The following is an 18866-nucleotide window of genomic DNA, read 5'->3' on the forward strand; positions in this document are numbered from 1 at the left end:
TAAAATCTGCAGGTCAGTTGCAGATGCATCGTGAGAGGCGAGAAACACTTACAAATAAAGTTGCTCCAAAGGGGAGAACACTTTTATATTTGGGGCGATATCTTAAGAAGTGAGAGAAGGAACATCAATCACTTAACGTACCAAAGGGACACTTTTATCACCAACACACATGCCACACGAGGGGCTGTTGCAACAGAAACAGAAAGCTCCAGGTAAAGCAACAGCCCACAGTTTCTTTTGGTGATAAACAAAAAGTATCTACAAAGTTCGAAGCAGTAAAAGATATAAAAGATACACCTGGAGGCAACAGGCACCAATCTTGAAGAGGACAGTCTGTGTGTGCGTGTGCGTGTGCGTGTGCGTGTGTCTGTGTGTGTCTGTATGTGTGTGTCCGTGTGTCTGTGTGTGTGAAATCAAAGTAAGCAGAATCTCAAAAAAAGTCTCTCCCACCCCAGACCACAGAAATATTGTTAGTGTGAATGTGAGAAAGCAGAAAGCCCCCAGCGCTCACTCAGGCTCTTGCAACAAGATGCACATTGAACACGCAGAGAATGGGCACACTCGGGAGTGGACCAAGGGTCTCCCGTGCCAGCACACCAATGCCAAATTGCAAGGAGGAAAGATATCATCTGCCTCAAAGGGAAATATGTGATAAGAACTCTAAATAAACACATGTTCTGCACATACCACAACCAGAATCTGGTATGCCCAACTTGCAATACTCAGAATCTGCTACAAACCAGGGCATTCCACCGGGGGCTGATTATCTTACTGAGATGGACAGACCATGCCTGCTGGCAGTGGCTCTGAGCTGGGACACATCACTGTAATCTGGGCCAGGACACATCACTGTAATCTGGGCCAGGGTGGGCCAGCCAGGCAGGCAGGCAGGATGTGCTGGTAAAAATAACTCAGGCCATTAAATGCTTGCCATACACTGGTACCACCCTGGAACCACATGCAAGATTTGCTCTACCGGCAGACCTTGCTGACCACCACGAACAGTGAGGTGCAGGCCCTATACCAGGGGGGGCGAAGACTCACCGAGGCTTGACAGCTTTGGTCTGTGGAGCCCTTGCAGAGCTGACAGCTGGTGCAGGTTCTGACTTGGGCTCTCGGTCAGCTTCCGGTTCTGTGATCGTCACTTCCTCAAAGGGATTCAGGGATTTACCCCATCCAGAGACGACAGCCAGAGTGTCCTTCTCAGAGCTTTTCACTAGGTCTTTGTCAGGCCCTGGCTGGTCCTCCCTTGGTTGGACTTCCATCAGCGTGCCTTCCTTCTCCTTCCCTGGGATGGTAGGCGGGCTTCCACCTTCACTGCCCTTAGCCACGTCCTTCTTTCCCGTCACCAGAGAAAGCAAAGAGGACTTCTTGTTCTCCTGCTTCTTGCTCTCTTTGGTTTCTTTTGCAGCTTCTAAGCTCGCCGGAGCCGTGTTCTCCCGAACAGCCCCACTGCCCTGCGGCCGGTAGGTCGGCAGAGACATGGATTTCGGAGAGTCCTTTGTGGAAGACTCAGAGAACCGCCTGTCGGAAGACACCGCCCCTCCATCCCCAGGCTCCTTCCAAGACCTAGGAGCCAGGTTCTCGGTGGAGGAGAACAGATGCTTCTTCCTGAAGCCCTGGGGGGATGGGGAAGAGGAGGGGCTGCTGTCCTTGGTCTCACTCTTGGCTTCCGGCTCCTCCATGTAAACATGGTTCCCGTTGATACAGACATTAGAGCGAGAAAGGACATCATTCTTAGACCGAAGGCCGCCAAGAAAGGAGAGTCCTTCCTTTTTGGGAAGGTTGAAATTGATCTGGTTCAGTTGCTTAGCATCTGCACTCTCCGTTCTCTTGTGAGACATGACTGTGGAAAGAAAAACAAAGATCAAAAGGAAACAAGAAGTTAAACGACCGGTTCACAACTGGAAGGGGGTGACCATCTCTTGTGTCTGAATGCATTTCTGGTTACCGACATGGGGGTGTGTTACTGGCATCTAACAGGTGGAGGCCAGGGATGCTGCTAAAGATCCTACGATGCATAGGGCAGTCCCCACAATGAGGAATTATCTGGCCCCAGCTACAAACAGTGCGGAGGTTGAGAAACCCTGCATTAAACCAATGAGAAGGGCAGAATCTGGCCAACAGTTAAGGATTTGGTCATTGAAACTGAAGTTCAAATCCACAGTTAATTCACAGTTAAAGGAACTAGATTCCTCCACTTTCATTAAGGATGATTCCCATGAGGGTTAAACACATTAATAGGATCTCAATAAATACCCGATGAGTTAATAAAATGTCAGAACTGCTCTAAGGTTCTATGATTTTACTCTTAATTAAAAACAAAAATCCTGGATATATTCATTGTTAACTCCAAAAGCTTTTTTAATGTACATCAGTTACAGAGCCAGACATTTTATTTTTTTATTACCTTTTTCTAAAAAGATTTTATTTATTTATTTGAGAGAGCACAAGCAGGGGGAGCGGCAGAGGGAGAGGAAGAAGCAGGTTCCCCAGTGAGCAGGGAGCCCGACATGGGGCTCAATCTTGAGACCCAGGGATCATGACCTGAGCCAAAGGCAGGCGCTTAGCCAACTGAGCCACCCAGGCGCCCCAAGCCAGACATTTTAGAAAAGGAATTTATACATTCTTAGAAACCAGAGGGCTTAGAAATACAGAAGCCCTTCTAACCAAGATTAACCACCATCACGGCCACCATCACCACCATCACCACCATCATGACCATCACCATCATTTCAGTAACCGAGGAACTGAATTAAAACCTTCCTCTTGGGCGCCTGGGTGGCTCAGATGGTTAAGCGTCTGCCTTCGGCTCAGGTCATGATCCTGGAGTCCTGGGATCGAGTCCCGCATCGGGCTCCCTGCTCAGCGAGGAGCCTGCTTCTCCCTCTGCTTCTCTCTCTCTCTCTCTGACTCTCATGAATAAATAAATAAAACATTAAAAAAAAAAATTTTTAAAACCTTCCTCTTTAAGATCTGCTTCTTCTCCCTTAATGCAAATAGGCTGAGAGAGAGGGCCCAAGTAAGAAGGAGGAGAAAACTTACCGTCCGAGGCAGAGGAGGATTCCTTCTCCTGGTCATCATCCTCCCACCGCGACTGAAAGTCGCCGGGACGAAGCAGCACTCGGTCTGACTTCGAAGTGGACAGGACGGACATCGACTGGGAAAGTGGTGTTTTCTGCAAACTCGACTTGGAAAACAGGGTCTTGATCTTCGATTTCTTTTTCTGGTCTTTGGAAGGAGACTCATCATCACTGCCCGCGGAGGGTGTCGTGCTGGGAATGACGGCTGAAGCAGTATCTGACGCGCTTTCCTTATGCTTCCCCTTGGTCTTGTCCTTCCGTTTCCCAAATGGATTCCGAGACTTATCTTTCACGGAGAGGTCAAACATGCTTGCGGTCATGTTGCTTCTCATAAACTGGATGTCAACTTCAATTTCTCCTCGCTCTTTATGCTTCTTTCCTGGTTTGGATTTCAAAGTGTACCACCTACAAGGAGAAAGGCTGAGAGGTTACCTGGCAATCAAGGAGCCTAAAACAACGTTCACCGTCCCCATTAACCAGCCTCTCTTCTCTGCTACCACCGACCTCTTACATAAGCACATTCTTGGGCTCTCTTCTTTGGAGTAGAGGGTGAGGTAGGGGAATGAGGGCAGAACTTGCAGTTTCGTTTTTGAGAAGACATTCACCAGGCAAAGATAGGATCTGATTCTGTACTTAATGTACAGTCACTTAAAATCTTGATTCAATAGCTATTTCTAACAATAAAATAAATCAAATATTCCATCCAATCATTTCCTGTGACTGGTATTTTCCATCAATAGGGTAAAAATGCAAAGCTCATACACAAACAGTTAAGAAGGCAGAATGCAAATTCACACACACATCTCAGAAAAAAAAGCAAGAGTTTGTAGAACAGTCCCTGCTAGGGAATAATAGAAAGTATAAGACAGAGTAAATAGACGTTTTTTTCTTTTGGTTTTTGTTTTCAAAAGGAACGAAATATGCCAGTCACAAAATAACATTGTGGAACACCTGGGTGGCTCAGTTGGTTAAGCGTCTGCCTTTGGCTCAAGTCATGATCCCGGGGTCCTGGGATTGAGTCCCACATGGGGCTCCCTGCTCAGTGGGGAGCCTGCTTCTCCCTCTGCCTGCCGCTCCCCCGCTTGTGCGCTCTCTCTCTCTGACAAATAAATAAATAAAATCTTTAAAAACAAATGCCATTGTATGATTCTACTTATATGAGGTACCTACCTACAGCAGTCTAATTCATAGAGTAGGAATGGCGGTTGCCAGGGACTGGGGGCAAAAGTGAATGGAGAATTAGTATTTAATGGGCACGGTTTCAGCTGGAGAGATAAAAAAGTTCTGGCCAAGGATGGTGGTGATGGCGGCACAACAATGTGAATGTACTTAACGCCACAGAACTATACACTAAAAAAATGGTGAAAATGGTAAATTTTGTGATGTATATTTTACCACCCTAAAAAAAAAAAAAGGAAATTGAAAGGAGGCATTCTTTCCTAACTTAATAATCCGAAAAAGGAAAATTTCAAACATTATTCAAGTATTTCAACTGGTTGTTTGCAAACTACCTCAAGGTATGGCAAATATTCTATCAGTCCAACTCTCCCGAAAGACGACCGTCAGAAAAAGGAAATCTCCCGTGGGCATTTTCCATCTGGTGAACTGCAAGAATGTGAGCTGGATTAGTAGCATGACCACTATAGAGCAGAAAAGTCTGAATACATGGTCCACTGACAGCCATCCCCAGGGTTACCATCACAGACGGAGAAACCACATTTGGATGTTCTGTGTAGTGACCTACTTAACAGCTGAGGGCCGGGGATGTTAAGGAAATGATAGGTTTGCTCAAATGAGCACAGTTTCCCCTTTCACCCTCAGCCGGTCTTGCTCACAGGGCAGATCGCTGCCCCACTATCTCAGCTTATTGTACACTAAAAGGAAAGGGGCAGAGGAAGCAGATACCTAACACTTAAACAGCGCCTACAGCATACCTGGCACTGTGCACATCCTCATCTAAGTCTCGCAAGAATGACACGGAATGGACATTATACCCATTTTACAAAGACACTGAGGCGCACAAGGCAGGTGATTTGTCCAAGGTCTTGCAACTGGCAAAGGGCATAGGCAGGATTCTGAGTCAGTTCTGCATTTCTCCAAAGCTCCTATTCTTTCTCTTACACCAAACTTCCCACTTCGCACCCTCTCCTAACTCACCTCCCCTTTGCAAGACACAAGAGGAGGGCTCAAATTTAAATTCTTTCCGAGGCAAGTTTAAGCTTCTCAGGTAAAAGTCCTATCATAAGAAAAAAAGAAAGTGTTCTCAATAGAAAGGGGGAAAACCTGCCATACCCAGTCACCCCTCATAAATCATAAGGTTACATGTAAAGTCCAGTATGCAAAGCCATCGAGAAGAACTTAGACTGGATTTCAAAAATACAGCCAACATCGGAGAAAATGATGTGAGCTCTGATTCTGGACCTTTAGGGGGAAATCTTTTATAGTTTCTAAAAACCACAGCCCACAGCCGGGGGGGGGTGGTGGGATGCGGTGGAGATGCAAGGTGTTTACACACCACCTCACCCCTGCCAGTCTGGTGTTTTTCCAGTATATCTTCCAAGACCTAGCCTGGAAGCATTTGCATATTTGTCATTTAGACGTCCAGAAGATTATTTGTATTTTTCTCTTCGGACAGTCACGTGGCTCAACGGTAGCCTGGGTGATGAAGGGTGGTTAGCTTTTGTAAATACCCATTGCAGGCACCTGGAAAGGGGAAGTTGCTGAAAGCTGACTGCGGAGCTCAGATGACCAACAGCAGCCACAAGCAGTTTCACCTCTCCACCCTGGGGAGGCCCATGGGTCAGGCCGCCTCCCCAAGCTCTTCCACGCAACTCAGTCCCGTCCCGCAGCCTCCCAAGGGATGCAGAGATGACCTTCAAAGATGCAGAGACCTTCAAAGCAGGCTGTCGACAGTTCCTGGGACCAGCCCGCCTCTCCAAAAGTATCAGCGTCAGTCTGTTTGTTCTGAGTGACGCTACAACCAACTCTAGAATCCTCCCTGGGGGACCTATTACTACCCGATGCACAGGTTCGGTCCCCTGGCATTAAAGTGGGATTTGTTTGGGGAACCTCTAAAACCACTAGGAGGTATGAACAGACACTTCATCAACTGTTCCTATCATTTATTTTCACAGGCAAACCTAAAACCAAACACCAGGTAGCCAAGAGCGGGCACAGGGCTATTTAAGGATGGAAGAGCAGCCTGAATCACAGGTAAGCATCCCATGCAAATGTTCAGAATTTTTAAAAATCCGTGGATTTATTAAAGCTGGAAAAGAAGACAGGAATTGTTTCTTCTCACAGTATTACCCTCATCATTAAAAATTCAAACCGTTTAAGCAAGGGTTCTTGCACACGCATAACTCAAAAATAAATGAAAGCCATGATTCATGAATGTCTCACCCTAAGAAATCCCAAACCAGACACGTTTGTAGGTTTCAACATTCAAACATCAATTCGATTTTAAGTGTTTCTATCCATTTGTTTTTGTTTTGTTTTGTTTTTTTAGCTCATTTAATTCCATCACTTCACGGAAGTAGTTCATAAATAATGAAGTCCCAGCAGGGCCACACAGCCTCTGATGCAGAATGGGCGTGTTCCAGCATTGCCTTTCATGGAGGCCCAGAAAGCTTGAATTATCTCAGAAATCAGGGCCGGGTTCATTTTCCTAGTCCAAAGGGCAGAGTACAGAAAGAAAGCCATCATCCCAAGGTAGTGAGTTTGTTTTTAAGCCCATATTCTGGAAAAATCCTGCAACCGATCAAGAAAAATCAAGCAGTCCCTTCCACAAATAATTATTTTAACTTATAATTAAAAACCCAGTTCTTCAAAAATCAAAAGGACCTCTGAATACATAGAAAGTGACAGAAGACTCACATAAACTGTATTTTAAAGTAATAACAGGCATAAGGTAAAAATTCAAATCATACAAAACAGTACAAAATGAAAACTTTAATCTTCCTACCTCCCTATGCTGCTCAGTCAAGTGATGGTCCTGGGCATATATACACAAAAATGCCTATTATCCAAATAGGCTGCCCTGCTGTTTTGGAATTTTTTGGGTTTGGGGTTTTGTTTTTGTTTTTTGGGTTTGGTGTTTTTTTGTTTTTTTTTTTTTTTTTGTCAAACACAAGACAAGGCAACGGCTAAAAATATAGAAAAATTCATTTGTCTTCTATTGTCTGGATCCGCGCTGTCAAATCTCCTGGGGTTTAAACAGTCATTTTGAGAAGAGCTAAAATTACCCAACCATGCCCAATTCTCTGGGCTAGTCTGCTTCGGAGCGCACCGTTTCTTACTGTGCAGCTCAACTACAGGGCAGGCTGATCACAGGGGGCCTTCCATCGGAATGTGGCAGGGTGAGGGCGGGGTGGTTCCTGCTCTTGGGAAATGCAAAGTCTCACAGCGATGCAGACTTTCAGGATTACACTTGTAAAGGACTGGCTGGTATGTCTCAAAAATAATCTTTCTGCAGCTGAAACAAACATGTTTTTCCTTTAAAACATTCCAGAGGCAGACAGGTACAGGGAAACAATGCCTTCAAAGATTCAGTTCAAACATTTTTACGTAGCCGGCACTGGAAATACAAAACGAACGGGCCAGATTCTGCCCTAAAAAGCTTACCCTCCAGTGGGAGAAAGAGACCAGGCTCACCAAACATCCCCGTGTTACATTAGGATCACTGCTGCCTTTTCTTTCTGACTTGGAAGCATGAGAAAATAATTAGACACAGGAAGAAGTGCCTACTAAAGGGTACAATTTTATCCCAAATAAGGGCTCTCACACACAAATAAGGTCCTTGGCAAAATTAAATCCCAAGGGGCTACACGAACCACCTACGTAGGGGCACCAGCAAAATGAATACTGCATACTTGTATTAGACACAGGAGGCTCCAGGAAAGGGAGGGGAAGAAAGACCACTAGCTCCCCAAGTGACTTCAACATTTTCATGTGTGTTAATTTCAAGAGCTCTGTCTGTGGGTCCAGTCGGGACCCCCGGGTCCATGGTGGACTGCCTATTTCCCTCCCCCTGCAAAATCTCTACCTGACTTGTAGTGTGAGTCACCCCCACCGTAACTGAGCATTGTGACATGGGGGATTAGGCCTCAGGTCAGGGAAGAAGCAGGAAGAACAGAATAGCACCTGATGTAGTGTTTGACACAGAGGATACTCTCAATCTTTCTTAGATGAAGAATTTTTTCAAAGCAATTCATTAGTTGGCTTCACCAGGGAATAAAAATAAGGCTGAAAATCACATGGGGTTAGCAGTTGAGAACATCTAAAAGCTGTTCTGAAAAGGGGTGAGTCCAGATGGGTGATATGTCTGGACTCTTCACTTAGTAGCCTAGAAGCAACGCAGAGCAAACAGGGACAGAAATATTTACAACCTATAAAACATTTGTGGTGTGTACCCTACAGAGGCTAAGTAGTTTAACAAGTTTTGTGATTGCCCTTGGTAGCTGGTCATCATTACCTAACTCGGAATACAGAATGCCTGATTGGCCAACCTTGCCTCCTTAGGTGGCCCTTCCTCTCTGCCCATTGTCAACAACTTGGAAGAATTTGTGGTCAATCATGAGAGAGGCAAATGGCTCATTTTTTTTACTCCAATCCCTAAAACAGCCATTCTGGCAGCAGTGAAAAGGTATGTGTAGCCACCAAACTTGATCCTAAAAGCTGGTAAGTGCCATGCTCCAGGAGAGAGAACAGAAAAAGCAGGTTGAAAATACTTTGGGTCCTTTCCATATTATTTGCTCTATGGAAATTCTCTTAGAAAGTGAGCAAACAGGTTACAGAAATTTTTTTGTTAGGGCGCCTGGGTGGTTCAGTCAGTTAAGCATCCGACTCTTGATCTCAGCTCAGGTTTTGATCTCAGGGTTGTGAGATCCAGCCCCATGTTGGGCTCCATGCTGGGCATACAGCCTATGAAATGAAGAGAAAAGAAAAAGAAAAAGAGGGGCGCCTGGGTAGCTCAGTCGTTAAGCATCTGCCTTTGGCTCAGGTCATGATCCCAGGGTCCTGGGATCGAGCCCCACATCGAGCCCCACAGTGAGCAGGAAGCCTGCTTCTCCCTCTCCCACGCCCCCTGCTTGTGTTCCCTCTCTGCTGTGTCTCTCTCTCTCTGTCAAATAAATAAATAAAATCTTTAAAAGACAAACAAAAACTTAAAAAAAAGAAAAATTATGTTAATTGTTTTTAAATGAACTCACTTTCATGTGAATCTGACCATTATTACCTTTTTATGTATCTTCTTGAAGTCTTTCTCCTGTACATTTTAACAATCACTAGCTGAAAGACTTTAGGCAAGTTACTTACCCTCTCTGTGGCTGAGACACCCCCTCTGAAACAGGGCTAAAAGCACCTACCTCATTAGGATGTTACCAAGATAAAATGACCTAATACATGTCAAGTGCTCAGAACAGTGCCTGGCACTTAACTTAGTAAGCGTTCGATAAGTGTTAGCTATAATCCTTACTCAGCTGTAACCAGAGCAGACATGCAATTTTATTTATAGTGTGTTGTACATTATTGCCCTGCCATTTCTAAGGGCTGCATGACCTGCGAAGTGCACATATACCATGGTTTACCCATTCAGATTGTTCTCGGAAGGGAATTTAAGATATTAACATTTCTGACTGGCTGTACTCCCAGTTATCTGACCTTTTCCATCAAATCCAAACAACAATGGTTTGCATATAAGGGAGGAGGAAAAGACTCAGTTACAAAATCAGTTTGTATTACACAATTTCTGAAATTAAGAAGTATATAAGAGTTTTAAAAATAGCATGATAGGTGTATAGTTTCTGTAACTTACTGAGAGATTTACTGACCCTCAGATACAACTCTTCAGCGTTCCTACATAGCAGGGATAAGAAACAGAGGGCTTCCAAACCCTTGTGGAAATAAGACACGATGGCATGACTGACTGAAGTATCAGGATCAAGACCTGTGTTTTATTTTTTTTATAAACTTTATTTTTTAAGAATTAAAAAAAATTTTTTTAATTTATTTTTGTGAGAGACAGCACACAAGCATGGGGTGGGGTGCGTTGAGGGAGAAGGAGGCTCCCCACTGAGCAAGGATCCCAATGCGGGACTCGATCCCAGAACCCTGGGATCATGACCCAAGCCAAAGGCAGACACTTAAAAAACCGAGCGACCCAGGTGCCCAAGACCTGTGTTTTTTTGGCTTTTGTTTGTTTGTTTTTTTAAAGATTTTATTTATTTATTTGACAGAGAGAGACAGCGAGAGAGGAAACACAAGCAGGGGGAGTGGGAGAGGGAGAAGCAGGCTTCCCGCCGAGCAGGGAGCCCGATGCGGGGCTCGATCCCAGGACCCCGGGACCATGACCTGAGCCGAAGGCAGACGCTTAACAACTGAGCCACCCAGGCGCCCCATCAAGACCTGTGTTTTAAATGGAAAGTAATCACTCAGCGCTAAATTCCTTGTAGGTGAGGACTAAAGAGATAGCAAGCGTCAATATTCTAAGATTCTCTAAAAATTAGAAAAATCAGGGCGCCTGGGTGGCTCAGCTGGCTGGGTGTCTGCCTTCAGCTCAGGTCATGATCCCAGGGTCCTGGGGTGGAGCCCCGTGTCATCAGGCTCCCTGCTAGGCGGGGAGCCTGCTTCTCCCTCTCCCTCTGTCCCTCCCCACCTTGAGCACATGTATGCGCTCTCTCTCTCCCTCAAATAAATAGAATCTCTAAAAAATAATAATAAAAATTAGAAAAATCAACACGTTTTTAAACATGGAAGTCTACCCCTCCTATAATCATTTGTCAATTTGTTTTTTTACTTGGTCATATCTCAAAAAGCCACAAATGTTAATATTCTACCATCAGATCCGGTATCTCGCCTCTTGCCCAATGGATCTGTCAAAGAACAATCTCCTAGCAATCACGGGGTCCTTTATCAGTCACGCAAAGGGACTTGAAGAATGGGACAAAAATGCAGTGGCCTGGTTCCCCATCTCTTGACCAGGACAAAAGAAAACAAACACACCCTAGCATAAGGGAACTACCAGTCCACTCCCCTCCCCACAGACAGTTTCTCGCACTCTTTTGGTGAGAGTTCCGGGCAAGGAAACAGAGTATCGATTTATCTTGCCATCAAGTTAAGACTGGGGAAGGAGGGGGGGAAAAAAACCCACATTTTTAAATCCTGTTTTAACAACCAATGATTAGTAAAAATGAGAAGTGCCATTGGCGTACAAGGAAAACCCCACAAGACCGGTGCTAGAGGAGGCAACACCCCCTAAGAAGTATCCCGGGGCCCAGCCTGCGCTGGGGCCCTTCGCACAGGACACCAATTCTTCACGATCACAAGAGGCCTTTTCAGACCAGGCTTTCTGGAAGCCTTAATTGTTCTACCTAGCTTAGCCGAAGTACGCAGCAGCCACACCTCTAGAAACATTTTTCTGGGATTCCTTATAAATGCCTCCCCTCTACTCCATTCAAAGGCCAGCGTTCAGGAAAGGACACTTAATTACCACTGCCTTTTTTCTTTCCACAGCCACATTCCAAAATGTGTCCCTCGGGGACACCCTGGAGACTAAAATCCTTGATTTTTCTCTAGCAGATTATCTACAGACTTCTCCCTGCAGGAAAGGAATTTCTCATCTCATTAGTAGCTAAAAGCAGCTCCTTTGCCAAATGCACGGTTAACCTGCTTCTTCAGGGTTAAGAAAAGGCACTGGCAAACAAGCCACAGCCCAAACTGAGAAACGGAAAGAAACAAGACCTCTGCCTTCATACCTCAGACGCCCCTGGTCTTTAATCCACTGGGCTAAATGTAAGATTAAACCCTTCTCCACATCCACGAAGGGCAAACGCCTGCCCGCCCTGTGCCACCAGGGACCTCAACCAATCATCACTCCTTCCCTCACTCCCTCACAGAGAGGTTCTGAGCTCCTGCCCTGGGTCACAGGGCAAAGAACAAGACCAAAGTGGTCCACGGCCAAGGGGAAAGCAGGCGAAGTCAGGCTTGGAATCCTGAGCCCACTGGGGCACCGAAGGGGACGCCTTAAGAGGAGTTCTCAACTGCCAAGTCTTTTCCAAAACAAATGATCTTGGCAGGGGACTGATGTTCTTCAAAGACCAAAAGGAGGGTCTGGGTGTTGATTTTTTTGGAATTCAAAGACCTCGAGGCTTAGAGATCTGCACAAGACCCAGAATCAAAGGCCACCCAGGAGACTGCTCTGGGAGGAAGATAAGGCCTGAAATGACCTCCTCGCACTTTCTCCATTAGGCCAGGGCTTCTTAATCCTTCTGGAGCTAAGCCAGAGCTAGCGTCTCCAAGAGCGTAGAGCGCGGAGTTTTCTAGGATGTATGGCAACTAAAATTGTAGTATTTTAATTGATATCTGAGATTACTGTTAAGGGGGAAAAGAGTAAGGTCAGCAAATCCATGCTGGGGTGGATAGCATTTTAATAAGCACATGTATTGCTTTTAATGTACTTAGAACATTTTTTTAGTTAATCACTACAATTAAAATAACATATCAGATACTATTTCTAAAAACCTCCCTCTGATGGTAGTTACAGAAATACAATAGAGGTCTTTGTAACCAAAGGGAATTTTAAGCAAAGTGAAAAAGGCACAAGACTCCTTTGTACACTTACCTTCCCTAATGTGAAAAATATGCAAGTGGGTGACTTACTTGCCTCCAGTGTTTTATTTTTCACTTACAGTTTATTTTTCCTAATGTTATGTATGATTTTTTTCCTTTTCTTAGTCCTGTATTCCTTGAAGCGGTGACTTCATCAGCTGTGTTAGGGCACACCAGTGAAGTTTCATTAGCTATGTGCACTATTACAAAACAAAGATGTGGCCTGTATTAAAACTGTAAACACTTGGAGACACACACACACACACACACACACACACACACACACACACACACACCCTGGTTTCAGTGCTGTTTCCTACAGAAGACTCGACTCATAGGTGTCACTGCCCAAAGCTGTCTTTGTACTGGTGACCTCACTCCAGTATCACGGTGGCTGCTAGGGAAAGAAATTGCCACCACTTCCTGGTTTGTTTTCAACGGCAAGCTCTCCCTACTTTATTAGTTCATTTTTAACACTTCCTCTCTCTCACCCCCACCCACATGCAACCCATCACAAAGCAGGCCAACCGAACCTCCAAAATGTTTCTGAAATCCACCACCTCTGTGTACCTCCATGACCGTCACCCTAGGGCAAGCCACCACCATCGGTGGCCTAGGTTAGCACAACGGCCTCCCATTTTTGTCTGTCTGATTCCAGGCGAGGCCTGCTTGAGATCCATTCTCCACCCAACAGCCACAGCAAATCACAACACCCCTCTGCTTTTAATACTCAGGGACTTCCCACTGCTCTTAAATAAAGCCCTGCTGGGGCGCCTGGGTGGCTCAGTTGTTAAGCGTCTGCCTTCGGCTCAGGTCATGATCCCAGTGTCCTGGGATCGAGCCCCCGCATCGGGCTCCCTGCTCGGCGGGAAGCCTGCTTCTCCCTCTCCCACTCCGCCTGCTTGTGTTCCCTCTCTCTCTGTCAAATAAATAAATAAAATCTTTAAAAAAAAAATTAAAATAAAGCCCTGCCTTCCGCTTTGGCCTCAATCTACACACACTCTCCAGCTTCCCAGGTGCTCCTGCCCCAGGGCCTTTGCAAAGGCGGCTCCCTCTCCCTCAGGTCCCCTTCCTCTACTTTTCACCAGAAAAATCTCTTCGTACTTCAGGTTTCTGCCTCAGAGAAGCTATTGGCCATCTCCTTCTTTAAGTCATGTCTTTCCCCCTCCATCCTCTTATGATACCCTGTTCTCTTCCTCCACAGTACTTATCACAATACATGATTATTTATTTACGTGTTCATTTGTTTAATGTCTATCTTCCCCACAGGGCTCTGAGCTTCCTGAAAGTAAGGATCATATCTGTTTCAGTCACTATCGTTTACACCCCAGTGCTTGGCACACAGTAGGTATTAAAAATATTTACTAAAAATATAAGAATGAGATCTTGCCATTTGCACCAACACGGACGGGCCTAGAGGGCATAACGCTAAGTGTAATAAGACAGGGAAAGACAAATACTGTATGGTTTCACCTATCTGTGGAATCTAAAAAACCAAAACAAATAGCAGAAACAGACTCATCAATACAGAGAACAAAGTGGGTGGTTTCCAGGGGAGGAGGAAGTGGGGGATGGGCAAAATGGGTAAAAGGCAGTGGGAGGTACAGGCTTCCAGCTATAGAATGAGTAAGTCATGGAGGATGAAAGGCCAGCACAGGGAACAGTCAGCGGAAATGTAACAGCATTATGTGGCAGACGGTAGCCACCCTTGTGGTGAGCGCGGCATAAAATCACTATGCTGTACACCTGAAACTAATGTAATATTGTGTGTCAACTATACTTCAGTTAAAACAATGTCCTAAAAATATAGATTTTAACGACCAAAAAAAAAAAAAGCAGTTGAAACTTTCCCCAGGCTAACTGAATGTCTTACAGATGAAATCATAATCAAGTAAAACCACGAGGGAACTTCTTTCACATGACCAGAACAATGACTCTAAAGTAACCCTCCCTCTTCTTAGTCACTTCATTCCATGGCTATAGGCAGGTTAGGGTTACTTATCCCAGAGCGGACAGAGAACTCAGGCTCTGGCATCTGCAGCCGGAGCCATCAGCCATCAGTTTGCTACACGAATGGCAGGGGACTGTGGTCCTGTGAGAGGTGGGATGGTTTCCAGTAAGGCCCAATGTTATCTTTAAGGGGAATCCCAAGAAAGGAAAAACTTCATCAGTATCATTGCTCCAATTTTCCAATTTGTCACAAAAAATCCTAAATGCACTTAGGAGACTTGACAGTACAGGGACAAACACTGCCTGCTTATTACCTATCTCTTTGCTCATCTAAATCTTTTTCTGCATCCGACTCTTCCATAAAAACAACTATCGAGCCCTTATTTCTTTTTAATAACCCGGATTTCCTTTGGCAACTTACGACAGCATCTTACTACACTTACAGTTCCTCAACACCTCTAACCTTTATTATCAAATCCTTTTGTATGCAACCAAAATCCCTCTTGCATTTTCAAGAGATGTAAGAAAATGACTCTCCATCACTCACTCTCTCTTCGTGGCTGGAAAACTATTACAGTATTAAGTTTCATGATATACAGTAGCCTTCCAGTCGCCAGGCTGAATGGATATTTATTTTAATCTGCCCCAAACAGATTATTTCCCCACATCTTGTTGCTCTTAGTATCCCAAAAAGTTTTTTTTTTCCTTAGATCAACCTAGGATCCCCACTACATGAGACTAGAGAGCTAAGCAGAGAATCCCACACGTTGGTCACCTGTTTCTGCCTCGCAGATTCATGTCTGTTTTATGATCATGAGACTTAACTGGTTTCCACTTAACCAAGGCCCAACTTTGACCCTGGGTCTTTAACAGGTAAGGATAAGTGCAAAATCAATGCATTTCAATTTCCTCTTAACGACAGGGGCCAGGCACTCCTCCCTATTAAAAGTATCCTACGTATAAGTCAGCCGCGGTGTGGTGTTTTAAAGATATGTGTCATCACACTAAATTTGAGGTCTGCAAAATCTAAGTCCCGAAAAGCATATTCTCTTGCCTCCAAATGTATGCCAGAGGAGGGCTTATCAAGAGAACAAAGGGAAATTCTAGCACAGTTAGCTCTTGACATCTTGAGTTTCTGGACCTATGACAAGAGTCATACTCTTCTTTGCTCGAGATTAACACACATTCACACACATTCACACACATTCACACACACACACACACACACACACACACACACACACACACACACCTAGAGACCAAAAATTGAGCTTTTGTTTTGTTGCTGGTTTTTAATACCTAAGGTGGAGTCAAACCATTAATAACTGGATCAAATGCCTTTCCTAGCCCAACCAGTTTCTTTCTGGTAAACTTCCTCCTCTCGGTATATATCTCACTCTCCAAATCTCGGCTATCTTGAGCACCCAAGGGACATACCGGGGCAGCAGAGAGGCTTGGTTTAAGTAGGTTCCCCAGCACCGTGGAAAGTCCCAGGAAGCCGGATGGAAAGCTTGCAATTTCACCTACTGCTGAGGGGGTAAAGAAGACTTCGTTTGCAATTACGGGGGTGGGGGAACCCAACACATCAACTAAGCATCACGTTCTTACAGGTTGATACTGTGACTAAGGGGGAATCAGCTCATACAACAGAGACAGAAGTAACCATCTAGGTTTAGGATTACATTGGAGAGGAGGACGGAAATGAAGATGCAGACCTCTGAATCCTTCCCAAAATAGGGGACTTAAGGAGGTTTTCATTTCTCGCAAAGCAGTAACAGAACCTTTGGAGTCTATACACAGGCCCCAGTAATCCAGGAACCCAGAAACATCTTATAAATACCAATTAAGCCTGGCAACAAGCTCCATGTATAAATAGGGAAATTTGGGTGTTTAGAGACCGAGCAGCCCAAAGCCTAACAATGAGTCAAGACCACAGTGGGCACCAGACCCAGGAATCTGGAATCCTCATCTCTGGCGGGGCCACGCGATCTGTCTTTCAAGGGAATAAAATGTTCACACAAGAAACAGACGGCAGAGACAGATGATAATACCCGTGCATCTTGGGATGGAACAAGACAAGGGATGGCCAAATGGCGCCCAGTTGAAGCTGGAAAGGAAGCCAACCCAAAGCCCCAAATGTCATTTAATCAAATGTAAAATTAGCATTGCTTCAGCACCTCCTTAGCAAAGGCACTGCTCACCTTATGGCTTATAAGTTAATGCCAAGAGATACCCTACCCATCCTCACCTCAAGGCTCTCTATTTTTATCTGATTTGAATTCAGAAATGCCTATTCATCTTTGGCCAAATAAGTGAATCAGGTATTGCATTTGCAAGCATGCAAGCTGAAACTGGACCCACGATGCAGAAAAGGGAGTCTGGCAACTTCAAACCCTCTGGCTTTTCCTGTCCCCTTCACAAGGGAAAGTTAAAATACCATTTATATCTAAAACACCCAATTGGAATCCGTGTGCTTCACAAATAGGAGTTGTGGTAATATGACTGACTTGCATATTTAAGTTCCAGCAAAGTAACCAATTAAGCTAAGGAGGCCAGCTTTTGGTACAGTACACGAGCATAATCAAATGTTCCATAATCAAACGCTCCATGGCAAACACCTGCGAAAGAGAACAAATAAATGGGTGATACCTTGAAGTGAAATGGGTGGTGCCCAGCTCTCCCTGTGGGAGTCAGATACCCTAGCACACAACTCTAGACTGAGAAGCTACAGGTGAGCAGCCAACCTTTCAGAGGAGGACCAGAGAGAACCTGACAAAGGCCAAAAAGAAACACAGCCTACCTCCCACTTCAGCTGGGCCAAGGGCAGACCCTCGCTCCAACTAGCATTGGGAAATCCTTACTAACTTTGGGGCTCAGGGCAAACCGGGTTAATAATTTTCAGTCTGAAAGTGAAGACCAAACTGTTCTAGCAGGCTTTGGGGGCGGGGGTGGGAGAAGAAAAGGGGAAGAGGGAGGAGCAGATTCTCTTCACCAAGCCCGTAGGCCGCAGTTGAGGTGGGGGTGAGGGACAGCCATCTCTGGGCAGCCTCCACCCCGCACTGTAATGCCCCAGCTCTGTCCCCGGGTGAGCCTCTAGGGCCAGAGAGTGTCCGTGGGGTTCACCCTCCACCTTGACCCTGCCTGCTCCCAGGCCCAGCCATTCCCAGCTCAGTGTCTAGGACAGTTAAATACCCAGGAGGCTTTCCACATAAGCTAATGAGTGTATCAAACATCCACACTACCCACACTAGTAAGAAGAATTCGTCAGCCCACAAGTATTTCCAATTCATCGAAAATTCATTAAGTGCTTACTAAGTTCCGGGCGCTGAGCGACGTCCCGCAGATTCAAAAACACCCCAGGTACTCCCCCACCCCCACCCCTAGCGCCGGCTTCAAAGAGCCCACACACTGGGAGAGCTGGGGCTGGACAGCCGAAGGAGAAGTTGAAGCTAGGTGAGACTGATTATCGGCCCGGGGGATCCCTGTCCAAAGGCCTCTCTCTGTCCGTCCCCTTGGGACACAGCGGTGCGGGGAGCGCCGCGCTCGCTCTAAAAGGATCTCAGCGCCCAGCCACACGTTCCCCACCCCGCACTGCCCCGCTCCCCGGCCCGCCGCTCCCCGTTCTCTCCCCTCGGCCCGCACTCACTGGGTCTTCCTGCGGCCCTGGTCCCGGTGCAGCTCCCGCAGGTCCACCTCGGCCCGGCCCAGGAACTTGTCGAGGCCGAGCAGCGCGCGGTGCAGCACGGTGAGCTGCAGGGTGGCGGCGGCCGCGGCCCCGTCGGACAGCAGCGGCGGCAGTTCGAAGGTGGCCTCCTCCCGCCACACTGGCGCGCCCAGGCTGCGCTCCGACACCGAGGTGGCGTATTTCTCCTTGCCCACCTGGATCACCGCGTACGCGTCGCTCGTGCCCCCGGGGCCCTTGGCCCGCAGGCCCCGCGCCTGCAGCACCGTCACCTGCACGTGCGTTGGGGACCACACGGCCCCCGGGCCTCGGCCCGCCGAGGCCGCCAGGGACATGGTGACGGTGCCGCGATCGGCTCGGAAGCGAGGAGACGATCGCCGCAATCCGCGGCCGCTGCGGCCCGCCCCGCCGCCCCAGCTTCTTTAAGGCTTCCGGCCACGCCCCCCGCCAGGCCCCGCCTCTCCTCGCCCGGGCCGCGGCGCTGGCCCCGCCCGCTCCACCTGCCCGCGCTGTGCCGGCCTCCGCGGCTCCGGCGGGCTAGCAGC

The 18866-nt window shown here is 46.6% G+C and overlaps 1 protein-coding gene across 2 annotated transcripts in view; it reads right to left on the reverse strand.

Annotated features, from left to right (window-relative positions):
* The window catches only part of RAB11FIP1 (RAB11 family interacting protein 1), a 31639-nt gene extending 12905 nt beyond the window's left edge, over nt 1-18734 (reverse strand). For both annotated transcript variants that reach the window (XM_025885906.2, XM_025885905.2), the window contains exons 1-3: nt 18286-18734; nt 3046-3488; nt 1045-1846 (exon numbers count right to left, since the gene is read on the reverse strand). In XM_025885906.2, the coding sequence (XP_025741691.2) occupies nt 1045-1846; nt 3046-3488; nt 18286-18656 (1616 nt within the window). In that variant the 5' untranslated portion in view covers nt 18657-18734. The remainder of the gene's footprint in view (nt 1-1044; nt 1847-3045; nt 3489-18285) is intronic.
* Nucleotides 18735-18866: the final 132 nt, after the last annotated feature.

This window comes from Callorhinus ursinus, unplaced genomic scaffold, assembly GCF_003265705.2.
Source record: "Callorhinus ursinus isolate GAN/ISIS: 27379988/994484 unplaced genomic scaffold, GSC_fseal_2.0 scaffold17, whole genome shotgun sequence".
Taxonomy (NCBI): Eukaryota; Metazoa; Chordata; class Mammalia; order Carnivora; family Otariidae; genus Callorhinus; species Callorhinus ursinus.